General features: G+C 42.8%; 1 protein-coding gene across 1 annotated transcript in view; it reads left to right on the forward strand.

Annotated features, from left to right (window-relative positions):
* LRRC1 (leucine rich repeat containing 1) overlaps nt 1–27711 on the forward strand; it is a 297188-nt gene that overhangs the window by 186744 nt on the left and 82733 nt on the right. Inside the window, exons 7-8 of the mRNA XM_068281386.1 lie at nt 4949–5023; nt 21276–21420. Of these exons, the coding sequence (XP_068137487.1) occupies nt 4949–5023; nt 21276–21420 (220 nt within the window). The remainder of the gene's footprint in view (nt 1–4948; nt 5024–21275; nt 21421–27711) is intronic.

The following is a 27711-nucleotide window of genomic DNA, read 5'->3' on the forward strand; positions in this document are numbered from 1 at the left end:
TTGTAGACTACTCCTCACGGTTTAGGGCCCCTAAAATGCCAGGACAGTATAGGACCCCTCAATGTGCGCATTGGGGAACATATCTCAAACATAAAAAGGACCACAATTGATAAAAAAAGGCTTAACCCCCTGGCTCAGCATTTCAGAGCTGTACACAATGGCAATTTCTCTGGACTTCGGTTTATGGGGCCCTTTAAACTGAATATCAGTGCCCGGCGGGGTGATTATGACAGGCAACTACTACGGAAGGAATCCAAATTTATATTCGATTGTGGTAGCCTGTTTCCGCAGGGCCTAAATAGAGACTTGAACTTAAAAGCGTTTTTGTGACGTTTTGTTTACCTTTACTGCGCTGTCATTTCTCTGGTTTTGCATTGAAACTATTACAAAGGAAGCGCATCAGCGTTTTGATTTTAAATTCACTCCCATCCAAGTCCCAGCGTGGTTGTCATGACTATATAAGGATGCAACCACGCTGGTGACGTCACGTCTGAGGAAGTCACGGGATAGTGACGAAACGCATCACGTGAGGGGGCGTAACCCAGAAGCCACATCGCGCCAGCGCCGCACCAGTGTTCCCCATGCCTCCGCCACTCTTCCTCCTCATCTGCCGCATGCACCAATACGGTCTTGGCCGCCTCATTGGATCTAACGGCCGGCCCCAGCAACAAGGCTACATCGCACAAAGAGAGGCCTGGTTCCTCTGGTCCAAAAGATGCACTCATCATAGCCACCCTGGGGCCACGTGAGTTTTCTCTTTTGGGGCTTCAGAAAAAAGCCCCATGCACATGAAGGACTGGAGGTTAGACATTAGTCTATTATGTCTGTAATGAGGGCGTATATGCTAACTACATAGAGGCGTGCTGCTTCAATGTTACAGCACACGGGTTGAGCATCAATAGAGGCTGGTGCAGAAAAATCTGCTTCTTAGCTATTTGCTTCTGGGATTTGCCTACCTACCTGGCCAGCTGCTTTTTTGGGGCCCGAAGAATTTGTATTTGACATGTCAGTTTTGCTTTTTTTGATAGGAGTGCACTCCTGGTGGAACTGCGGGTCACCTCATTAGATCCATGGCCAGGATCTGTTTTTAAGGGGGAATGTGTGAATGAAGTTTGTTGTTTGCAGCTTTCTTTAATCTAACCAATAAATTTTGTAACTAGCCTCAGTGCTCCCTATATCCATTTTCCTTTTTTCTGTATCTATATCCCTTATACGTGAGACAGGCTGCACAAAAAGGGTTGATATCCCGTACCTTTCTTTTTGTTCCAGTATAGGAACCCCACAAGTGACCCCATTTTAGAAAGAAGACACCCCGAGGTATTCCGTTAGGAGTATGGTGAGTTCATAGAAGATTTTATTTTTTGTCACAAGTTAGTGAAAAATGACACTTTGTGAAAAAAAACAATAAAAATCAATTTCCGCTAACTTTTGACAAAAAATAAAATCTTCTATGAACTCGTCATACACCTAACAGAATACCTTGGGGTGTCTTTTTTTCTAAAATGGGGTCACTTGTGGGGTTCCTATACCGCCCTGGCATTTTACGGGCCCAAAACCGTGAGTAGTCTGGAAACCAAATGTCTCAAAATGACTGTTCAGGGGTATAAGCATCTGCAAATTTTGATGACAGGTGGTCTATGAGGAGGCGAATTTTGTGGAACCGGTCATAAGCAGGGTGGCCTTGTAGATGACAGGTGGTATTGGGCCTGATCTGATGGATAGGAGTGCTAGGGGGGTGACAGGAGGTGATTGATGGGTGTCTCAGGGGGTGGTTAGAGGGGAAAATGGATGCAATCAATGCACTGGGGAGGTGATCGGAAGGGGGATCTGAGGGTTTGGCCGAGTGATCAGGAGCCCACACGGGGCAAATTGGGGCCTGATCTGATGGGTAGGTGTGCTAGGGGGTGACAGGAGGTGATTGATGGGTGTCTCAAGGTGTGATTAGAGGGGGGAATAGATGCAAGCAATGCACTGGTGAGGTGATCAGGGCTGGGGTCTGAGGGCGTTCTGAGGGTATGGGCGGGTGATTGAGTGCCCTAGGGGCAGATAGGGGTCTAATCTGATGGGTAGCAGTGACAGGGGGTGATTGATGGGTAATTAGTGGGTGTTTGGAGGAGAGAACAGATGTAAACACTGCACTTGGGAGGTGATCTGATGTCGGATCTGCGGGCGATCTATTGGTGTGGGTGGGTGATCAGATTGCCCGCAAGGGGCAGGTTAGGGGCTGATTGATGGGTGGCAGTGACAGGGGGTGATTGATGGGTGACAGGTGATTGACAGGTGATCAGGGGGAATAGATGCATACAGTACATGGGGGGGGGGGGGGTCTGGGGAGAATCTGAGGGGTGGGGAGGGGGCAGGGGGGGGCTAAAAAAAAAATAGTGTTGACAGTGACAGGGAGTGATTGATGGGTGATTAGGGGGGTGATTGGGTGTAAACATGGGTCTGGGGGGTGGGCAGGGGGGGGTCTGAGGGGTGCTGTGGGCGATCAGGGGGCAGGGAGGGGGGGAAATCAGTGTGCTTGGTGCAGACTAGGGTGGCTGCAGCCTGCCCTGGTGGTCCCTCGGACACTGGGACCACCAGGGCAGGAGGCAGCCTGTATAATACACTTTGTAAACATTACAAAGTGTATTATACACTTTGTATGCGTATACATAATGCGTATTATAGTACTTGTGTGCGTAGGGGACATTAGTGGGCCCATTCCTCTGGCTGCTGTCGCCGATGACTGCGGTTTAAACCTCCTAACTGCACACTACGATTGACTGTTGCAATAAAAAAAATAAAAAAGCTGGAGTTGCCTGCTAACTGCCGAAACTATTGCAGTAGGAACATACCAAAACTCAATGATTCCTTCAGACCAGGTTGTGCAGTGGCTCTCTGTGTAAACGTACCCAATCTGGATTACCTTCTCCAATGTGTCTGTCTACTTGGTCTACAACCGTACCCTTCCTTACTGCTTACTATACTTGAATCAGCAGTATTGGCATCAAATGCCTCAAATATCTATGTACACCGCGTTCTAAATTATTATGCATATTATATTTTTCCTAAATAGTGGATGCAAGTGGCATCATTAGTCAGCATCATTAGTCATCAACCATTAGTATAATTCAAATTTTACTGAACAAATCTCCTAATAACGGTATATTTTTTCAAAAATCAAATACCGAAAATGCAGTGTTCCATATTGTTATGCACAGCAGCATTTCAAAACATTTAATAGGTTGTGAAAAACTGAAAGTTGTCATTTGTTGAATTATCTGCATTAGGAGGTCATATTTACTGAAATCAAAAGCTATTTCAATCAAAAAGATCTTAATAGGTCAAGTTACATATTAACATAGGACCCCTTATTTGATAACTGCTTCATAATTCTTGTATCCATTGAACTTGTGAGATTTTTGGATAGTTTCTGCTTGAATTTCTTTGAAAGATCTCAGAGCCTCCCAGAGCTGCTGTTTGGATGTAAACTGCCTCCCACCCTCATAGATATTTTGCTTGAGGGTGCCACAAAGGTTCTCAGTAGGCCTGAGGTCAGGGGAGGATGGCGACCACACCATGAGTTTCTCTCCTTTTATGCCAAAAGAAGCCAATAATGCAGAGGTATTACTTGCAGCGTTAGATGGTGCATTGTCATGCATAAAGATGATTTTATCATGGAAAGCACAGTTCTTCTTCTTGTGCCATGGAAGAAAGTGGTCAGTCAGAAACATACTTTTCAGAAGTAATTTTCACACCTTCAGGGACCCTAAAGGAGCTGAACAGCTCTTTTCTTTGGGTTCCAGCCCTTAGCATTACTCCACCTCTTTGCTGACGATGCAGCCTTGTTGGGACATGGTGACCATTCACCACTCCATCCTTTTGGACCATCCAGGGTTGCATGACACTCAACAGTAAATAAATGTTTGAAAATTTGCTATCCTGTAGTTCTGTGCCCACTGCAGCCATTTCTGCTTGTAAGCATTGGTTAGGAGTGGCCGAAAGAAAGTTTATGCATAACTGTAATCCTCTGATGGTACCTGCACCCTGATGCTTGTGGGACTCCAGAGGCACCAGCAGCTTCAAATACCTGTTTGCTGCTTTGTAATGGCATTTTAGCTGCTGCTTTTTTAATCCAATGTATTTCTCTAACATTTGCCTCATTTTGCCTTTATCTGCGCAAACTTGTTTGTGCTCTAATTTTTTTAAAAATCTGAGGTTTTCATACCTTGTCCAAAGCATTCTATGCCTTCACACTTTTTGGCAGCAGAAATAATTTTTAGTCTTTAATCTTTGTTTCTTCACGTAAAACTTGCATAATAATTTGGAACGCAGTGTAAGGCTGTAGACTGGTATGTAAACCCATTTCCAGGAATGCATAGCCTAGGCTATCATGTGATGCTCCTGCTCACTTCAGAGGGGTAATTACATTCACTTTGCCAGCAGCAAGGTCCAGTGTTGGTCTGGGATAGGATCACAAAAGGTAGTTTTGGCCAAAGTTGCTATAAGTATTATGTTTAATAACAGTTTCCTTGCTAACTTTTATGTTTAGTTGCTGCTCAGAGCAGCTCTCTAATGTGCCACAGGAGAATCTAAGCCAAGAAAAATGCACCTTTTCTTGGCTTAAATTCTCCTTTGGCACATTAATCGGCCTGAGGAAGTAAGCTAGTACCCACAAAACGCTTTGCAAGTGCATATAATAAAATTGTTATTTATTAACGACTTGTCTTCATTGAGGTAAGCCACCTTGTTTTTTCCTTTTATTGTTTTATCACATCTTGGGTGCCTCTTTCTCCCCTGTGTCTCTGGTGAAGATGTTTTGAGATTTAAAAGTTACAATGATATTTCCATCTGCAGTTAGTAAATAAAAGAATTACTTTGTGCAACATATTTGAAGACAGTTGGATACTTGCAATTGTTTTTGCAAAGTGGCATTCTAATGCAGTGTTGTGTTTTGCAATTACAGCCAGAATCTATTGGATCACTGCAAAGACTGAAGGACCTTTGGTTGGATGGAAACCAGCTGGCAGATTTACCTCTGGTATGTTTTATATTCTAGAAAAGATTGTTCGCGCAACAATTTTGTTCTGTAGCTGTGAAAAACCTATCCCTTGATGAGAAGTATGTGTGATGGCATACCCACCCTGGGACATTTCTCTTAATTTAACACCCGGATAGTTAAAGAACAACTCTTGTAAAGTAAAGGCAAAAGGAACATTGAATAACATGTATTTCTTATTCCCCTTCTGGTTTTTGGACGTGAGTCTCACGTCCAAATTGGCTACACTGCAGGTTCCTGATCATAAGACTTACCTCTAGCACTAAAATCCGCTGCTGCAGCGATCGTGCACGCACCCCTGTCGCTTGTGCTAACAGCAGTCATTCACAAAAAGTTGCAGAAGTTTTTTTTTTTTTTTTTTTTTTTTTATTAAAATGACAGAATTATTTTAAAAAATTGTGTTTTGTACAGTTTTAACACCTGCCAAACTAATTAACCTCATGTCACCTATACTTGGCCTTAAAGGACACATCCGAGCTGCATTAAAAAACATAAAATCTACTTACCTGGGGCTCCCTCCGGGCCCTTGCAGCCATCTTGTGCCCTTGCCGCAGCTCCACTCTGTGCCGGTGGCCTGGGGTCCGCTCCAGTGCAAGATGCCGACTGCGCCTGCCTGAGCGGCTCTTGGAGTCGCGCTGACGTCATCCAGACTGTACTGGGCGGAGGCAGCAGTTCTGCACCTGCGCAGTACAGTCCGCATGATGTCAGTGTGACTTTGTGAGCCACTCGCTGAGGCGAGGCCGACATCTGCACCGGAGGGGACCAGGAGCACCCCGGAACTGCGGCGAGGACGCAAGACAGCTGCCAGGGGCTGGAGGAAGCCCCAGGTAAGTAGATTTTTGTTTTTTAATTACCTCGGACCTTCCCTTTAAGATTCGTGGACACCTTTAATGGCGGCCACCAATAGCAGTCGGATACGACCACTATGACGATATCTCGGAGACCCAACGCTGTATAAACACATTGAAATGTTGTTGCCTAGCAATGCATCTATACAGCACTGCGGTCCCCGAACTGTGCGCCCTAGACTCACAGGCTGGCGATAATGGTACGCTACATGCCAACTAGTGATGAAATATGGCATGTATGGTATTGTTTCTACCAGAAAAGACATAATGTATTTTGCGGTGTTTTAAAACTGTCATGTAAAAGTTAGGAAGGGGGAAACATGAGAAAATGTAATTTTTGCCTTTACGCCTAATGTTTTGCGATATATTGCCCATGAACATAAATAATACTTAAAAAATATATATATTACCCTTAGAAAGCCTAGAATGTCATGAAAAAAAAATACATGTATCACTTTGATGGTATAGTTAATAAAAAGTAATTGCATGCGCAGTAGGCCACGCCTGACGCGATTGAGCCTGTTACCGTGGCTGATCGCAGCTAAACGGCAGACCGCAGGAGGACGGCAAGTGGCTCTCATGTGCTTATTGGGCTGGAGGACACCCTGGGTAATTATTGATTTTTCATATTTACTCAGCTCTGGTTTACTTTAATGGGTAAAAACCCCGGAACCTGAAGTGGTTAAAGGTATCCGCTGCAAAGTTTTAAACATTGTATATGCTATGTGCCTAGTTACTTCTCCCACTTATTTTCCCCAGTAATCAGAATTTTTGGACCTTAACCACTTCGCCACCCAGGTACAGTAGATCTGCGCCCCTTTTAACTTCATTTCCTCGCCCGGGGCGTAGATATACGCACCCCCGCCGCGGACTTTGCTCATGCATGCGCATGTTCGTGCACGCTGCTGGCCGCTCGCCTGGAGATCAATGAACGGGAAAACTGTTCCCGTTGGTTGATATAAGTCCCCGCAGCAATGATCCGCATGCTTCCATGAGAAGCTGCTCGATCATTGTGAAAAAAAAGTATCCCAGCCTCCTTACACTTCCTATAAGCGTACTTCCTACGCTTACAGGACACATTCACAAGAAATTACTGTGGCCATCTTGTAGCCAAATAGTAAAACTACATCCAAAAGCTTTTTTCATATATAAATACATAGTTTTACATTATAAATTAACTTATTACCTCCCACACTCATATAAGTACAAGGATATATAGTAAAAAAATATTTTTGAAGAGACAAAAAAGATGATCTTAAATTTTAATGCATCAAAAAGACCTTTTGTAAAAACAGAGTTCACAAATTTTCCAGCGAATTCATCTTTGCAAACAACATCCCATTATCAAGTACCAAAAACATATGTTGAAATATGCAATTGTTTAAAAAGGCAACAACGCCGACTTGTTTCGGCGTAACCTTCTTCAGGCCTTTACAAACAATTGTAATCTATAATATACTGGACAAAAATTGGGACGGGTACCATCTGGACAAAATCAAGCCACTCTCTCCTGGTACATCTTGCTTGTGTGCTGTGTCCAATGTTAGTCTAAGTGGTGGTTCCTGGCTTTATTTTGTCCAGATGGTACCTGTCCCAATTTTTGTCCTGTATATTACAGATTACAATTGTTTGTAAAGGCCTGAAGAAGGTTACTCCGAAACAAGTCGATGTTGTTGCCTTTTTAAACAATTGCATATTTCAACATATGTTTTTGGTCCTTGATAATGGGATGTTGTTTGCAAAGATGAATTCTCTTTTTACAAAAGAACTTTTTGATACATTAAAATTTAAGATCATCTTGAAACATTTTTGTCTCTTCAAAAATATTTTTTTTATTATATATCCTTCTACTTAAATGGTTATATTATTGGTGTTCTTGCACACCATTGAGGATATGGTTTTTGGGTCTCCCAATTTTTCCAATTTATACCTCCCACACTCCACAATTTTTTTTTTTTGTAATAAAAAAAAAATTACAATAAAAAAAAAATACATAAATAGTTTACCTTAGGGACTGAACTCTTTAAATATTTATGTCAAGAGGGTATAGCACTGTTAGTTTATAAACTATGGGCTTGTAATTAGGGATGGACGCAAAACAGAAAAAATGCACCTTTATTTCCCCCAAAAAATTGTCGCCAAACATTGTGATAGGGACACAATTTAAACGGTGTTATAACCGGGACAAATGGGCAAATTTCATGGATTTTAATTACAGTAGCATGCATTATTTAAAAACTATAATGGCCGAAAACTGAAAAATTATTTTTTCCCAATTTTTTTTCCTATTTTCCCATTAAAACACATTTAGAATAAAATAATTCTTTGCATAATGTCCCACCTAAAGAAAGCCTAATTGGTGGCGAAAAAAACAAGCTATATTTTATTTAATTGCGATAAGGAATGATAGTCATAGACGAATGAATGGAAGGAGCGGTGAAAGGTGAAAATTGCTCGGATGTTGAAGGGGTAAAACCCCTCAGGTGTGAAGTGGTTAATAATGGATGTTCCAAAGATGCATGGTGGTGTAGTGGATAGCACTCTCCCTTGCAGGGCTGGGTCCCTAAGCCTGCTCAGATATTCTACATGTTGGCATGCTTCTTTTTAAAATGTGTTCAAGCAGCAATAAAAACTGTGAGGTTTAGCTGCAATAAGTCAGGTATACAAAGTAACTTTAATTAAATCTGGCAAAAAAATGCATTTCATGGGCAAGGTACAATGATCCTATACATCACGGAATATTGTTAGATTATAGATGCAGCCTGACATGTTTTTCTTGGCCTGAGATCAGCCACTTCTTCAGAGGCAAATATGCACGTCATTTTCCCCGTGATTATACAGGGCAGGCAAAGAATCCGCCAAACAGGTATTTCATATGAGTTCATATACAGCAGACAGCCAGCAAGATCAATGGAAGCATATATTCAAAAATGAGGTCCCTATTAATTCTGACAGTGAGTAAGTGGATAAGTATATCCGGCTGACGCTCCAGGAGTATAGCCAGCACTGAGATCTGGAATATCCACAGTTTAATGTTGACAGACTCTATAAAATGCACAGTACATATACTGTGAAGGGATGCTGTGTTGCTGTTTTGTTTTTTTTTATGCTGGCTGTAAAACCATGCTTGTTACCCCCCCCCCCCCCTCTTTTCCTTAAAGGACAACTGTAGTGAGAAGAATATGGAGGCTGCCATATTTATTTCCTTTTAAACCATACCAGTTGCCTGGCAGCCCTGCTGATCTATTTGGCTGCAGTAGTGTGTGGATCACACCAAACACAAGCATGCAGCGAATCCAGTAAAGTCTGACAATAATATCAGAAACGTGATTTACTGCATGCTTGTTCAGGGTGTATGGCTAAAAGTATTAGAGGCAGGGTATCAGCAGGATAGCCAGGCAACCAGTATTGCTTAAAAAGAAATAAATATGGCAGCCTCCATATCCCTCTCACTTCAGTTGTCCTTTAACATGTGAAAGCGTAATTAATCTTCGTGTTGGAATTGAAGAAAAGGTTACATTTGCTTAAAGCGGTTTAAAACTCTGGCAACATTTTCAACAAAAATGTGTTTTCCTACTTTTTATAAACCATACAAGTATCATATTTGCATTTGTGCACAAGTATTATTATTCATTAGACCTTATAACTTCCCAAAGTTCAGTTAATTTATTTTTAAAGATGCTTGTGCATTTTATTCATAACTGTTGTAATTCTGTTCTGAATGCAGTCACCAGTGATTTCTGACCTGTGTTTCACCCCAGCTGAAGTCCTGCACAGCCAGAGAATGTTTACATGGATGTATCAAGTAATGAATGTGTACACAAGATAAGCTTAACAGCAGTTCAGATGCGGGTTCTCCCTGCAGAAGAGTCAGCCCTGTGATGTAACCCTTTGAATGCTGTTTTACTAAAAAAAAAACTTGTGTTAGTATATTATATGCTTTAAATAAACTTTTAGAGAAAAGAAGAAACTCTGGGTTATATTCTGCTTTAAAGAGAATCTGTACTCTGAAATTCTTACAATAAAAAGCATACCATTCTATTCATTATGTGCTCCTGGTCCCCTCTGTGCTGTTTCTGCCATTCTCTGCTGCAAACCTGGCTTGTAATTGCCAGTTTTAGGCAGTGTTTACAAACAAACTAACCAGCTTCTAATAGGCTCAGCTAAGCAGAGTGTGTTAGTCACACAGAGCCTGCAGGGGGTGTGTACAGCTTCTAGCTAATCACAAGCAGCCCTGCACATTCCAGTCTGACTGCCTCAGCCTGACTGTGCCGACTATAGAGAGAAGATTAGATCATATAACAGAGATAACACAGCTACTGTGCAATTAGGAAAAGCTGCAGTAAGCCAGACCACATTAGAAAAGGCATAGGAACTTATAGCATAGAAGAAATAAAGATAAACAATTTGTTACAGAGTCTCTTTAAAGCAGTAGGATCAGCCATACTATGCCAGGGAAAAAATGCATATATAAGTATATATAAGTAGATAAATACTTGATCTACTTACATAACACATGTATTATACTGTCCACGTTTTGATTTCAGTGAAGGTTATATAGTAAATGACGAGAATTATGTTCCTGGTGGGGGCCATGTCTTTTGCCCACAGTTAAGGCTAGCTTGTGATGTCATTTCTGCCCTTTACTTTTTTTCTTGTCTCCTCCAATCGCTGAGTCGCCTCAGCCTTGCTTGTAAACACAATTGAGTAGGGGATTAGGTTTCAGATAAGCAGCTGGCAGGGAAATAAAAGGAAGAGGAGGAATAGATTATAGAAAAAAAGAACCCCCAGCATGCAATTCTTTGGCACGACTACTAAAGGGCCAGTGCTCCTTAACCTCCTAAGCAGTATGGACGAGCTCAGCACGTCCATTACTGCCGGAGGGTGCCGCTCAGGCCCTGCTGGGCCGATTTTGTTCAAATAAAAAGGTGCACACACAGCCGGCACTTTGCCAGCCGCGTGTGCTACCTGATCGCCGCCGCGATCCGCCGCGTGCAGCGGCGAAAGAGGGTCACCCCAGCCGCCCGAGCCCAGCGCAGCCGGAGCAAATAGTTCAGGCCAGCGCTAAGGGCTGGATCGGAGGCGGCTGACGTCCGTGACGTCACTCCGCTCGTCTCCATGGCGACGAGGAAAGCGAAACAAGGAAGGCCACTCATTGCGGCTTTCCATGTTACTTCTGATCGCCGGAGGCGATCAGAAGTACGCACCGGGAGCGCCCTCTAGTGGGCTTTCATGCAGCCAACTTTCAGTTGGCTGCATGTAATAGTTTTTTTTTTTTATAAAAAAAAAAAACCCTCCCGCAGCCACCCTGGCGATCTTAATAGAACGCCAGGGAGGTTAAGTATGTGATAACTCCAAATCAGAACAGCAGAAAAAGTTTTGAAAGTTTTGAATGCAGGCTTAGTATCTTTATCACTTAATACACTCAGACCAGTTGCTGTTGAAATTTGATTTTTATGGTGACGATACCGCTTAAAAGATCTTAGCTGGTTTAAGCAGCTATTGGTGCCTATATTTTTGTACAAAAAATGAAATTTATCTCGATAAATATGTGGTATAGATTTGCGCCGAGGTACCAGCGCTGCCACCAATGCATGGTCTTGTCTGACTAATACTGCTTCAGCTATAACAGTACACAAAACTCAAGTTAGGCTTCGGAATGCAGCTTCCTCACCTCAATTCTTTTTTAAAATTACTTTTCCCAACAACACAGCTGTCTGGTGATCAGGCAGAAATTACGCACACACACGGCTCTGTGCTTTGCTACTTGTTCACAGCATTTTCTGGACTACTTTAAAAACGTTTCTAGCAAAAAGATTTGGAAAGTTCAGCATCCAGTTATCCATTTACTTAAAAAAGTTACTTTGTTTTTTTTTCCCTTTTCAAATATCAGCAGCATCTGTTGGCCTGATACAGACTTAGAGTTAGGCTTCATTATGGATCTCCAGTTGTCGGATATAAACTTGCCTCATAGTTGGTATTTTTGTTTAACCACTTTACCCCCACGCGTACGAATTTCTCCGTCCCTTTTTCCATCCTTTCACCACCAGGGACGGAGAAATCCGTACTTTCCGCGCTCCCGCTCGCTCTAGCGCACTCCCGCTCATAAACATGCCCCCGGCCGCTCGCCCGGAGATCAATGAACGGGAAAATCCATTACCGGTCGTTGCTCTAAGCCCCGCAATGATCCGCTGCTTTTTCGATAAGCAGCACGATCATTGTGAAGGGGAAAAAAAACTTTCCCAGCCTCCTAGTACTTCCTGCAAGCGTCCGGAAGGATGCTTACAGGTCGCATTAAACAAAAAGTTACTGTTGCCATCTTTTGGTTAAATAGTAAAACTACACCCTAAAGCATTCTTCACATACAAATACATTAGTTTTACACAAAAAATTAACTCCTTACCTCCCACATTGTAATTAAAAAAAAAAATTACAATTAAAAAAAAATACATAAATAGTTACCTTAGGGACTGAACTTTTTAAATATTTATGTCAAGAGGGTATAACACTGTTACTTTATAAACTATGGGCTTGTAATTAGGGATGGACGCAAAACTGAAAAAAATGCATCTTTATTTCCAAATAAAATATTGTCGCCAAACATTGTGATAGGGACATAATTTAAACGGTTTTATAATCGGGACAAATAGGCAAATACATTTCATGGGTTTTAATTACAGTAGCATGCATTATTTAAAAACTATAAAGGCCGAAAAGTGAAAAATAATACATTTTTTCCCCACATTTTTTCCTATTTTCCCATTAAAACACATTTACAATAAAATAATTCTTGGCATAATGTCCCACCTAAAGAAAGCCTAATTGGTGGCGAAAAAAACAAGATATAGTTTGTCATTGTGATAAGTAATGATAAAGTTATAGACGAATGGAAGGAGCGCTGAAAGGTGAATTGCTCTGGTGGTCAAGGGGGAAAACCCCTCAGTTGGGAAGTGGTTAAATATAACTGCTTATTTTGCCAAATACTATAGAAATGGAGTAGAGTAAAAAGAGCTGAAAAAAAGTGAAGTAAAGAGAGTCTCTAAAACAGGACGTTTCCCACTTTTGTGGATTAAGGCTATGAACTAGTAGTGCTGACGGATTTCCCTGTATGGTGGTTGTTGGCTATTGAGAAGCGTAGTGCTGAAAAGAGTCCACGTGAAGGGAAGAGAAGGAAATGTTGAAAAGAAAAAAAGAACAAGAGATATTTAGCTACAAAATACTTGGAATATTTTTTTTCTTCAGTTTTAGTTGGGCTGCAGAAAAATAAATTAAAACATTTTCCCAAAATATTCATATTTGGTTATGTCCTTTTCTCATGACTTATTTCAAATTTATTATGAAAACATAATGCTTAATCAATACTGTGCAGATGTTGCAGGGCTACTGATGCCCCACCCAACCAAAACAATTGGAGTGGTATGCTTGTACTTTAAACTAAACTGAAGTGAGAGGGATATGAACGCTTCCATATTTATTTCCTTTTAAGCAATACCAGTTGCCTGGCTATCCTGCTGATCCTCTCTGCCTCTAACACTTTTAGCCAGGGCTTTGGAGTCAGAGTCGAGGAGTCAGAGCAATTTTGGGTACCCAGAGACGGAGTGATTTCATAAACTGAGGAGTCGGGAGTCGGATGATTTTTCTACAAAATCCACAGCCCTGGTAAGTATTAGACTATGGAGCCGGAGTCTGAGTCTGAGCCATTTTGGGTACCCGGAGTTGGAGTCTGAGTCAGTGATTTCATAAACTGAGGAGTCTGAGTTGGAGTCTGAAGATTTTTGTACCGACTCCACAGCCCTGCTTTTAGCCATAGACCCTAAACAAGCATATACAGATCAGATGTTTCTGATGTTATCAGATCTGACAAGATTAGCTGCATGCTTGTTTCTGGTGATATTCAAGCACTGATGCAGCCAAATAGATCAGCAGGGCTGCCAGACAACTAGTATTGTTTACAAGGAAATAAATATGGCAGCCTCCATATTCTTCTAACTTTAGTTGACCTTTAAATGGCTAGATCAGCAATGCAAGTACATTGCATTATTGATCAGAGCCTCATTTTAATATTTTGCAAGTACACTAACACATTAATACCAGCACTGACTAGCTGCAAAATAAGCTTCCCCACTGACATTGTTGCTCCCATCCTACTTTATTCCTGCTCCCAGCCATCTTTTAGATTGAACATCCACACAAATAGTGTTTATGTGCATAGTGAGTCTGAGATGTAGGCATATTCTTAAACAATAAGAATGTAGACATCAGCACTTAAAGAGACTTTGAAGCGAGTCTTAAAGCATGTCATTACTGTAAAGGACTATAGATAGTGCTAAATCGCCGCATCCCTGCGGCAAAACGAAGGGTTTATACCCCCCAAATCCCCTCTGCAAACTCGGTGGAGCGCCTCCTGATGAGGCAGAGCTCAGCGCAGTAGCTCTGCCTCTTAGCGCGTCAATCCCCACTGATCGCCGCTTCTTCCCACCCCTCTCAATCTTCCTTCACAGAGAGGGGCGGGGGAGAGGCGGAGATCCGTGCGGCGATTGACGTGCATGGAGGCAGAGCTGCAGCTCAAAGCTCTGCCTTCAGTGGGGATTTGGGGGGTGTAAACCATTTTGCCGCAAGGATGCGGCGGTTTAGCACTATCTATAGTCCTTTACAGTAATAACATGACTTAACACTCGCTTCAGTCTCTTTAAGATCTCCAATACACGACAATATGCTATTTAGTTAACAATCTGAAATGCAGCTGAGAGGCATTGCTTGTAACCCCATATTTGTCAGCGTTTAACACACAGTGTGGTTACCAGAGAGCAGAAAGAAACTCATGTTGCCTCTGCGGCCATGGTAAGATGCAACTTTATACTTCTCAACTTTTTGAAATAAGAAAGAGGGACACTGAAGCCACGTCCCTACCACACACCTAATAACACCCCCCGCACACCCCTAGTCACGCATATCATAAGGATTTCATAAGAAGAATATGTTTTAGAATTCAGACCACACTAGTCCTTTCTATCCTTGTTCATTTTCCTTCATATTTACATTTGAAATTAAGAAATAAATCAATTTAAAGGATGGGGATAAAGTTTAGAGTCAAACACATTTTTTAGTGGAAAAATGCATATATTCATATCTGTACATCAGTCCTGAAAGCGGGACACATGAGGAAGAAACAGAGACAGAGACAGGGTTTCCAAGAAGGGACTGTCCCTCCAAAAGAGTGACAGTTGGGAGCTATGCATGTGGCGGGGCCTGTCCATTGTCTGTGCTGAGCAGTAGCAAGCATCTGGCTGGTGCACGAGAGCAGCTGACATATGGTGAATGCACTCCCTGCAGCTGCCCATGTGCAATGCGCCTTACTACTTTTCTGTAGCTGATTTCCACTGCCAGTTTTTTATTTTTGTCTCCTTGGTCTTAATTTGGTGAACTCTTCTGAGTTTTCAAATGAAAGATGTTTCGCATCTTATTGGTAAAATACCTTTTCAGCTCATAGCAAACACGTTTTAACAATCAGGGACTCATTAAAGGTGCATCTGATGGTGGACAGAAGTCTATAAGGATGATCTAACGCAGTGGTCCTCAAACTGCGAATGCGGCCCCCCAAGGCTTTTTCACTGGCCCACAAACACAATGTATAACTTATAGATGCGGCCCACTGCACCACTAAATATTGGCGGCCCGCATATAGAATAGCAGTGCTGGCACCACCCATCCACATACTGTAGAAGCTAGCAAGCAGTAATTCACTGGCATCCAATTCTGCATCAGGTGACACTGCTATCCAACTAGATGGCAGGTTGTCACCTGGGTATGCTTCACTGTCTGGTGCGCAAAGACGTTCTTCGGGTTCCGCATGACTGAATGGCTGCTGCTGGGAGTTCTCCTCCGGGCATGATTGAGGGAATTAATACCTAGACTCAATGTAATGCTTTGCAGCATCATTTTATGTATATTCTGGCCCCCCAGCAGCCTGAAGTATATTGACCAGGCCCTTTACCGAAAAAGTTTGGGGACCCCTCTAACCGGTTAGGGACTACTCAGCCCCATACGCATATAGCTGCAGGTGTAGTGTTTTCACATCTTTCTCTCATTGCCAGCACTAGGTTTATCAAGTGTTCTATGGGATTAGACCACGCTGACAATCTTTTGCTTCCCTTAATATTTTTAAGCTTTGGGTGCCCCTGATTCTTGATTGTCTTTTCTTGGGCCAATTTTGGGATGTATTAACCTCAGTATACTTAAAATCAGGTCAATCTAGCAATTGCAATTTAACCTTTGTCAAAATCTCTGTTATGTTTGGCTATTTTTCCTGCTTTGAACACATCACTTTCAAGAGCTTGACTCTTCTTTTGCTGCCTATTATATCCCACCTCCTAACAGATGCTGTTGTAGCAAGATGATCACTCTGTAGATGCCTAACTTTTTTTTGATAACTTGCTGGAAACCATGGAAATCATATTCTGCTTGGTGTTCAAGGCAGGGAACATCTCTGTTGGTTCAAATGTCTGCACAAAATAAAACTTATTCGCCCTGAACTGCTTCACCCCTGAACTGCCTTGCTGGGTTTACTGCGATGACAAACGTATTCTCCAGAGAGGAGGAATATTGTCTGTAAAAGTACCGGATCTGTAGTAATCATTGTGCTCTTGCTTACAGCAAAAGCAAGTCCCAGTGAACAAAGCAGGTAACTTTGGCGCACGGATCTCAGCGCAAGAGTAATTCGGGAATCCGGCGCCAGATCCCAAATTACATATTTAACGCTGCGGGGGAGTTTAGCGGCAGCAGGGAGAGCCGTCATTCGGCTCGTCCTGCGCTCAACTTACCGGCGGCGAATGACACGTATGCCCATTGAAACACGCAGAGCAGAGACCCGAGAAACAAAGTAATCAATTTAATAAAGTTTATGAAATACTTTAATTATTCAGAGCTCATTTAGTAAGAATTTTGGTTTTTTTTTGGGAGAAGTGGAGATAGTTTACATTTGTATTTTCTGTCTTGGAAAGATTTTTGTAAACGCAAAAGGACTACAAATCCAAATAAGCTCATCATGTCTGGACACTATGGTAATGGACCTTCATCTATGTCTGTAATTCCTCAGTATGTGACAGCCCAGCTCCTTTCACAGCCTAACAGAGGACGATTTATCCAGCTTGTAAAAGGTAGCTCTCTTCTCTCACTGACAAGAGAGCAGAGACCCTGCCTAATGTAAACACACACGGGAGTGTGCATAGAGGGGCGTGGAGGGAGGGCGTGCATAACAGATCAACAACACTGAAGAGTTGGCAGCCTTCCAGACACAGGGCGACAGATCCGACAGGGGAAAGATAAGTTGATTTATTACAGAGATGGTGATAGTAGAAAGTGCTGCAGTAAGCACATTAGAATAGGTTTAGGAACTTGTAAGATTGTAACAAAAATGTCATCCTTTTTTTTTACTGAGTCTCTTTAATAATATCTAAGGTATAAGTACTAGACCTCTTTTATTGTCTCTTGATCTAGTCCGCATATATCCCAAGTCCTGCAACTTCCACCTTCGTAACATCTGTAAGATTCGCCCTTTCCTGACCCCTGCCACCACCAAACTCCTCATCCATGCCCTCATAATTTCCCACCTCGACTACTGCAATGCCCTTCTGTCTGGACTCCCTAAGACCCGAATAGCCCCACTGCAGTCCATCATGAATGCGGCTGCCAGGATTATCCACTCCTCCCATCGCTCCACCAGGGCGGCTCCCCTCCGTGAATCCCTCCACTGGCTTCCTATCCAATCCAGAATCAGATTCAAGATATTGGGCTCAATTCTGGTAGCGTTTAGTAAATAATTACCTCATGGAATTGGGTTTACCTCATGAGGTAAATCAACTTTTGAATTCCGGTAGTTTAAGTAAAGTTTTACCTCATGTAATTTCATGAGGTAATTCATGTGGTAATTTTCGACTAAAAACGTGTGGTATTTAGAAGTGAAATACCTCACACTTGAATTCTGAAGAGAAATAAGGGGCGTGTTTGCATGTCTTTTACCTCACATAATTAGACCTACCTCTACCACATGATAAATTTAGTGCTGTGACAGAATTGTGATATCTGTCACATAACATGGAGCCTTTTCAGCTTGTTCTGTGTTCAGGACCCCCATATTTTGCTGAAATAAGTAAAAGTGATCTGACCAACGAATCCTGACCCCCCCCCCCAGCTTCCATTTTGTTTTAAAAAATAAAAAGTGCTCCAAACCCTGTACAATCCTTCGTCTGCCGCACCCCTCCCTCAACATTGCCATTCCCCAACCTCTGGTTGGAAAAAAAAGTAAAATTGCTCCAACCCACAGCCTCTATTTTTTTAAAAATTAAGTAAAACTGCAGCAAACACCGATTTTCCCCCCCCCCCCCTTCCTCTTCTGGTTAAAAGTGCTCCGAGGTCCCCCCCAGCAGCCTCTAAAAGTAAGACCTCTTTTCCATGAACTGTTGATAGGCAGTGAAATGCCTCTTAAACTCTCACAACTGCTCACTGCTGCCTGATAACTGCTTGTTGCTGCCTGGTAACTGCTCACTGCTGCCAGGTAGCTGCTTGCCGAACACACAGCTCAACAGTTCGTGGAAAAGAGGCCTAAAAGTGCTGTAACCCCCCTCCAGACCCCCAGCCTCTAAAAGTAAAAGTACTCACACCCTCAGCCTCTAAAAGTGCTCCTACGCCCCCCACCCCTCTAAAGCCTCTAAAGGTAAATGACCTGCATTTCTTTTTATAATGGATGCCTATAAATTTACATTTCATAGGTTGCTACATAATCAAATACACCTTCCCTCAAAAAAAAAAAAAAAACATCTTCCAAAGACTATCCTAACTTATGGAAGACAATTAAAGACTATGGCCTCGATTCATAAAGCATTCCCGCATGCGGGAATGCTGAAAACGGCACACTTTACCGACCACACAGCAGAATCTTTATTCATAAAGGCTTTTTCCGCATGAAAAGCCGACTTTCGCGAGCAGAGTGATAAATCACTGCCTTGCGCGGTGATTATCATAGCAAAAGTAACAAGTAGTCAATTCATAAAGATTAGAGGTAGCGGTATGCGGACGGGTATTACCGCTACCTCTGATGTGGCGAGAAGCGTGCGGAATACATTGCAGTGAATGGGACAGACCTCCCAAGCAGCTGCAGAGAGAACACCGCACGGAGGGATTCCGCCTGCTTCTCCTGTTTCCGCATGTCTCCCGACAGCCTAACGCCTGCCTACAGCGGAATATCTCCGCACGCCTGTCACAACTAGCAAAATTGTTATGAATTACCACCCTGAAGGCGGAAATACCGACAGCGGTGTTTCCCCGCTCAACGTTACCTTCCCGACAGCACTTTTATGAATCGAGGCCTATTACTTATTTGCTGCATGCTTACCACTGAAATACCTCATGTTTTACCTCACTCTATGCTTTTACCTCCCGTTTTACCTCATGTTTTACCTCCCGTTTTACCTCATGTTCGGAAATCGAGAAAAATCTTTTAGAATTGATAACAGAAGAGGAAAATACCTCATGAGGTATTTTACCTACAAAAACATATTTACCTCACATAGCTACCAGAATTGAGCCCATTGTGTCTGACCTACAAATCCATCCACAAAACCTGTCCAACCTACATTTCTGATCTTACTCAGAGATACACACCAAGCCGCTCACTCCGCTCCTCCAATGAACTTCGCCTGACCGTCCCCCGCATCACCCAGTCCCATGCACGCCTCCAAGACTTCTCAAGAGCCGCTCCGACACTATGGAACTCCCTACCTCCACCCATTAGGGCAGCCCCCTCCTTCAACACCTTCAAGAAGGCCCTCAAAACTCACCTTTTCACTCTTGCCTACCACCCCTCACAATTGCTCTAAACCCACAGCCGAACTCTGGTCCCCTACCTCTCGTGTCCCTACCTCTCCCTCTAGACTGTAAGCCTTTGGGCAGGGTCCTCACTCCTTTTGTGTCCTACCTGATCATGCACCTCCATTACTGTGCACCCATGCTATGCATTTGAGTGAACCTAACTTGCTTAACTCCATGCTCCCATCCAGTGACTGACTAAGCATTACCTGGTACTCATACTGTGCTGTGTGATCTGGTTTTCTTGTATTCCTGTATTGTCATATTGCTGTTTGTCACCCCTAAATATTGTCTGTAACCTAAATTAATGTCCAGCGCTGCGTAATATGTTGGCGCTTTATAAATACAACAAATAAATAAATAAATAAATAAGTTCTAAGAAGTTTTATAGTTTGTCCTGTTGATTTGACAAAGGTAACCTCATATTTAAAATTGAAGGAAACAATCACACCTCTGAAATTCAAGAGATCACTTGACCAGTCCAGTGTCCTGCATAGGACACCATGGACTGCTGACACGCCATTCTTTTTCCACAGTATTTTAAAGCAAACTTTAATGCTGGGAATACACGTTACGTTTTTTGCGAAGAATCGTTCCGATAGATTCCTTCGATGATAAAATTCCGGCATGTCTGATTCTCCTCTCGATTTTGTTCTGCTCGATTTCTCATAGAAGTGAATAGAAAAAAACATAAGAAAAACGAGCGGAAGATAAGCGAATCGAGGAGAGAATCGAATAGCTAATTGCGCAGATAATCGAACGCGAAAAAAGTATTCCCAGCATAACACTCAAGTGTTATGTTGCCTTAACAAAAGCTCAAAGAAAAACTTCACAGTGAAAGCACTAAATATCTAGTGAAGAAACCTGTAGCTTTGCTAAGAAAAGGTATGTGTTAGCATGAAAAAACACTCAAAGGTTCTGTGAGTGTCCATGCATGTTCCTCTGGTGTGTCTTTGTAAGTGTTTTTCTTAACATCTTAGTAAGGGGGCTTTTAGGACCATTGTAGTCCCTTACACACTCCAATGAGTTCTGGGTCACCATGAGCTTGCTGGTTAGTCTGTACCTCTCGGTTTACAAGCCCTACTCCATAGAGCCAGATTAATCCATGCCATGCACTGATGAGGATCAAACAATCCGAAACAGTCTGTATGCATGTTGGATTATTATGGCTCTGTACAAATTAACAAGCTGACACATCATTGCATTCCAGCGGTTCTGGAGGTGTGTTTAGCTTCGAAGGGTACAATGGTTAATTTGCATATATTCAGCAGTGGTGCTCTGGGAGACATCTCGAGCTCACTCCAACCTGAATTATCGCAAATTCTTTCTGTTTTAGGAAAGCAAATTTTTATTTTTGTTTTTCTTTGTAAGTGAATATCTTCATATACAGGATCAGGCTTCTTGCACAGATGTTCCTAATATCCTTTTTTCCAGCTAAGGTTTAGACAAAAATAGTATGGCATTATTTTAATCTGTAACGATCACTTGTTTAGACTTGTTTTTTCTTGTTCATGGATTTGTAGGAAATTGGGAGCCTGAAAAATTTGCTTTGTTTGGACGTGTCTGAGAACAAGGTGGAAAGACTTCCCGAGGAGATCAGCGGTTTGGTTTCACTAACAGATCTACTTGTATCACAGAATTTAATTGAGATTTTACCCGACGGCATTGGTAAGATATGTTTGTGTAATTGCTGCTGTGGCCGTTTATTTCTTACAATGGTTTGAGTAAAAAGTGGAATGTTGGAAGGAAGCCTAATTTAAATCTGTTTTAGCAGAAATAAAGACGTAGTAGAGCATTGTACCACCTGAGGTACGCATCTCTTTTTTGGAAACATTGTATTTTTCTTTTTCTTCAGGGCTGTATAAAAAAAGCAGTGGATTTTTAAGATGTGCTATTTTACTGAAATGTTGAATGTTAAAGAATTACAGTGAAGTACTGGTTATAAAACTGCTCAGCAATAGACTTTTACAGTGGTCCAAAAGTGTAATCGCTGAAATCGCCATGATGCCATTGTTCCCAAGTTATTTGTGTTAATTACTTCTATTTAAACTTCAGCCTCACTGCTGTGCAGTGCAATTTGGAATTACCGTATTTTTCGGACCATAAGACGCTCCGAACCATAAGACGCACCTAGGTTTAAAGGGCAAAAAACAGGGAAAAATAGAATACTAAACCTGGTGCATCCATGGTGCAGAGGCATCTTGTGGATCTTCTTCTCCCCTCAATTATGTCCCCCTTGTACCTCTTGTGTCCCCTTTGTACCTTTAGTGTCTCCATTGTGTCCCCCTTGGACTTTTAGTGTCTCCATTGTGTCCCCCTCTGTCTCCCTGTGTGACCTATGTCCCCTGTGTCCTCTTAAATGCCCCTCTCTGTCCTCTTAAGTGCCCTGTGTCTTCTTACGTGTCCCCCATGTCCTCATATGTGCTCCTGTGTCCTCTAACATGCCCCTCTTTGTCCTCTTAAGTTCCCCCTATGTCCTCATATGTACCCCTCTGTGTGTTCATATGTGCCCCCTGTGTCTTCTTACGTGTCCCTTGTTTCCTCATGTGCCCTCATACCCTCTGTGCCTTCATATGTACCCCTCTGTGCCTTCATATGTTCCCCTCTGTGCCTTCATAAGTACCCTTCTGTGTCCTCATGTGCCCCCATATGTACCCTTCTGTGTCCTCATGTGCCCCCAGTGTCCTCATATGTGCCCCTCTATGCCCCATGTCCTCAATTGTGCCTGCCTGTTTCCCGCGGCAATTACCTCTAAGGGGTTGAGTTTCCAAGTGTATTCTTGTGCCCGCTCATAGTCCGTTGACTCGTCTCCCTCTGTCTCCGTGGATCTGGTGGGCCCGCTGCAGGCTGGGGCTTACCGCTAAATGACAGTACAGTGCAGCGATGTGAAGCGGTAAGCCACCGGGTGGTCCATGCGTGCAGCCGATGCTCTCCCTCCCTTCACTTCCGCGTTGGTGACATATGCAGAAGAGAAGGAATAGAGAGCATCGGCTGCACGCATGGACCACCCGGCGGCTTACCGCTTCACATCGCCGCACTGTACCGTCATTTAGCGATAAGCCTCAGCCTGCACATGGCCCACCAGATCCACAGGGACAGGAGACAGAGGGGGACGAGTTAACGGACTACGAGCGGGCACAAGAATACACTTGGAAATGCGACCCCTGAGAAGTAATTGCCGTGGGACACGGGCAGGCACATAAGAGGACATGGGGCACAATTGAGGACACTGGGCATAGAGGTGCACCTGAAAAGTAGTGTAACTACTGCGGGGACACAGGCGGACACATTATTATTATTATTATTATTATTATTATTATTATTTAGTATTTATATAGCGCGACATCTTCCGCAGCGCTGTACATAGTATATAGTCTAGTCACTACATTAGACCTAAGGTAATTGCAGCGGGGACACACAGGGGTGCCAGGAAATTGAGTTACCATGCGGGGATTTCTACCTGGTATCTAGCATCCGTACCATAAGACGCAGTGACTTCTTATGGTCTTATGCGTCTTATGGTCCGAAAAAAATACGGTACTTGCATCTCATTGACCTCTGTTAGTGAACTTCCCTTTGCAACCCTGCTTTGCACAGTATTGTTGGTCAGTGTTCTGACAGTGGAATCCTCAACAATGCAAAAGCAATAGGGAGTTCTTTAGGCTGCTATCACACTCGGGTTTTTTCATTGCGTTGCATTACCGCATGGTATCGCTCGGCAGTGAAAGTCTGTGGGGCCTTTCATACCTGTGCATTGGGATGCACCGCAGCGTAGGTGTAGATTTTGATGCTAAGCTGACGAGAGCTCATCACTGCGCTCTGCCCAAAGAAACAGAATAACCTCACAGAACCGCACCAGATCAGGATATATTGTTAAGTAATAATACATTGTTTGAGTCACACAATTAAAAACATCCACAGAACCATTAGGGCAGGGTATCAAAAAATATCAAATATATGCAAACAGTAAAAAATAACAATGGCAGAGCAACCTTAGCAGGAATAGTGTTAAATCAGATGCGTGCAAATGTTAGATACAATACAATAACATTTGTAAAGCGCTTTTCTCCCATAGGACTCAAAGCGCATAGTTGTGTCTCAGATTAATACAGGGTTGCAGGCTGGGTTATGTTACAGAGGAGATCAGTCAGATGTTCATGAATGCCAGACTAAAGAGGTAGGTTTTCAGTTTAGGCTTAAATGCTTCCAGGGAAAGGGGGGCGTGGCCAGGATGGTGATCTAGAAGGACGCATCTCTTGGAGCTCCGCTGCCTGGCGGCACCCTAGCTGATTTATGCTGCATATTTAACATAGCTGAAGCCGCAAATCCTTGCTGACTCACTCCTGTCTCACTAACACACACTGGATTCGTGGTGTGAGCCGCCGCTCGAGAGGGAAAGGGAAGCTGATCCCAGCCAGGCTTCCACCTCACAGTGCTGGGATACTACAGGCGGTCCTGCCCGTTCTCAGAGATCTCCCCGCAGGTATCATCCATACCCAGATATGCCACCAAAAGGCTCAAAGAATAAAGATAAAGAGGAGGTTAGTGAAGCCCCGGAAGAATTTCCTAGCACTCTGGCTCAACAAAAACCGGCAACAAGGGGCAAGCAGAACAGAGAAGGAGATCAGATGGCAGACCACGTGGCAGAAGAACCCTCTATGCCTAGCTCAGCTGAACTCCTAGACGCCATTAAAACATGCCAGTCGACTCTCACCAAAAAGATTGATAGTATGGAGGCAGGTCTGGGGCTGCTTAGAAGTGATCTGGCTAAAATCAGAGGAAGAACAAAGGAGCTGGAGCAGCGCACCTCCGACCTTGAAGACACTGTGCAGACACACAGGATAGCTATCCCTGGCATGCAGAAACGTCTCTCTCAACTTGAAAACCGGGCTATTGACGCAGAAAACAGGAACCGGGGGAATAATTTAAGAATCCTAGGCATACCTGAGAAAGCTGAGGGATCCGACATGATTTCTTTTCTTGAAAATCTCCTCAAACAGCTCCTGCCTGCTTCTACTTTCTCTCCCTTCTTTGTAATAGAGAGAGCCCACCGCATGGCAACCAAAAAGAATCCTCCTGGAGCACTGCCGAGAGCAGTAATTTTCAAACTGCTAAACTTCAAAGACAGGGATGCGATCTTATCTGCATCAAGAGAAGCGGGGGAACTGCTCTATCAAAATTCCAAGCTAATGATCTTCCCAGACTACACTGTAGAGACACAGCGTCAACGACAGTCCTTTCAGCAGGTGAAGATCAAACTCCGTGAAAGACAGCTCACATATGCCATGCTGTTTCCAGCTAAGCTCCGGGTGCAGGAGGGAGATAATACTCTCTTCTTTGAAACCCCTAATGAGGCACTGAAGTGGCTGGAATCCCTCCCAGCTAAGTAACTTTGTTATCTATGTTTTATTGCCTGGCTATTTCACCCTGTACTTGCTTTTCTGCATAAACGCTGTTGCTCTTGTGTGCCAGCAGTTATTTACGTCTTATTTTGTGTTAATGAATGGCACCACTAGCCCTTCTGGCTGAGGACAGATACGTGATTTATATATATTTTTTGTAGTTTCCCTGAAGGATCTCCTTTCATATTGTAGACATGAGTTATTATTAAAATGGTGGACGTTATCACTGAATACCCAGAAGGCGCCCTTTTTTAACTGCTCAAACCCACCCTTCTTCATCATATTTGCCGGGGATTTTGAGACTCCTCCTTTCATCTTCCAACCGCCATACAGGCTGCAGACTCATGCTCCTCCTGTAAAAGCATAGAGATCTCTACCTGACTTCTAACTTGTATCTGCTATAGTTCCTTATCATTTGGAGTGCCTTTGTCCTAAGCAATAGACTATTTTTGCTGCATGCCCTACAGACGTGAATGTCAATGCCATCTCCTAACTCATGTATTACACTTCGTAACTTAGCTATGTACACATCAGTGAGTGCTATGACATGTCTACATATGTTTCAGATGTGCTATGGCTGCAAGGATAACGGTTAATCCTGCTACCCCCTTTTTTTTACCTAATAAGCAGTGAGTGTATACTGTCTATACTAACGATATAGGATTAAGGGCTCAATCTAGTACACTAAGTAATGGGATATGCGTATTTTCCTACACCTCACTTACTCCAATCTGTAGAAACATGCAGCTGGGGATAGCAATTATATACTTGGATCTATCCTATACATTTCTCAGAGGGTGATCTATTTGTACCAGGCAATATGTTATTTGGTTTTAAACGAATCTTAAAGCGATGGTTTAACTACGTTCTGGTTATGTTATAATTTGATCTGGCACAGATGGTTGGGCGAGAGTCACGGGATTAACATATTGGGGGGACTTGGTGGTTTGACAGACTATCTATAAGGTTTTATCAGGTTAAAATTACCATAATATGCCTTCTCTCCTCATATTGCGTACTAATCTAACTGCTGATATACTCTGCATAGCTGGTACTGCAGTGGGAGAGAGACGATATCCAGCTTACATTTAGCAGATTAATGTAAAGGAGGTTTGTGTTATTTCGGCTGAAGACTACTGATTTAAGAGTAATAGCTTAGACTGGCCACTAGAGGGCAGTGTTGGCTTAAAATTCCGTCTACTCTGCATAGGAATACTCATGGTGAGCTGCGTAATATGATAGCTGTACATTTATCCAGAGAACCTGTTTCTCGTAGAAGGCATCAACATTTTGCTTAACTTATCCATCATCCCCTACTTGCCCACACAGGTGGAAATATAAACATAACCCTGCAATTTTCTGAAAAGCTGCCTGCATGGATCTTTTACTTACTATACTGCATGGTAAATTCCTAAGTACCTTATATATATATTTCATATTGGAATGCTAAGTACTGTATTTATGCTGTGCATATAAATTATTTTGGCTCTTAGAGTTAATGTTTTCTGAGGCTGGAAACCTTCTTGCAGACCTTAATACCCCATACTATGTAGCCATTGAATATTGCTAGTGCTTTCCATTATATACACTAATACGGTGGGTGGTCTGTGCTGCCTCGTTCCCCCCCCCCCCCCCCCCCCCCGACTCACTTGGCTTCCTATGTTGCCTGACACTGTGCCTTAAGGTTTACCTCCTCCTAGTTTTCTAGGTGTAGCTGGGCAGCGGACCCATCTTACCGGCTCCACTCCCGCCCCCAAGTAGGATATCTTCCTACGATTCCTACTCTTCTGGGTCCCTTTATTTGATCCAGGAACACAGGTTTATCGGGTTTTGGGAATAAGCTGTGGTAACTGTTGAAGTTTACGTTTATTGCCACAGTAGGGTATATATACGTTATTTTTCCCTTTTTTTTTTCTTTTTCTCTCCACAAGAATGTTGAATACTCAGTATTTTGCAAAATGTATACACATGACGCAGATTAATCTTGATGCTTGGTGGTGGGGCAAACTGTTACCTGACACCCCTAATCTCCTACAGGACTCAGGAGCTAAAATTGTCATAAAAAGACCTTTACAAGGATGGAGACCTCCCTAAAAATACTCTCATGGAATATCAGAGGCTTAAGATCACCCTTCAAAAGGTCATTAATGTTTCAATACCTTTCTAAGAACAAACCCCATATACTAATACTTCAGGAGACACATATGGACGGAACCCTAGCTAAGTCCCTGGTCAAGCCGTGGGTTCACAGGGCCTTTCACTCCACTTACTCTACTTTTGCTAGAGGGGTTACAATTCTTATTAATAAATCCCTTACCTATAAATTCTTCACCTCTTTTCCTGATTCAGATGGAAGATAAATTATATAGCATTTAGCAATTTGTGGCACAGTATACTGTATAGTGGGTATATATGCTCCTCCGCCCTTGCAACAATCTCTCTTGGAAGAAATTACTCTTAAGCTACAGAAATACTTACCTGCTAAACTCCTTATTATAGGAGACTTTAATGATATTCTTACTTCGCACCTAGACTCCACTAACAAGACACGCACTGC

Source organism: Hyperolius riggenbachi, chromosome 4, assembly GCF_040937935.1.
Source record: "Hyperolius riggenbachi isolate aHypRig1 chromosome 4, aHypRig1.pri, whole genome shotgun sequence".
NCBI classification, from domain to species: domain Eukaryota; kingdom Metazoa; phylum Chordata; class Amphibia; order Anura; family Hyperoliidae; genus Hyperolius; species Hyperolius riggenbachi.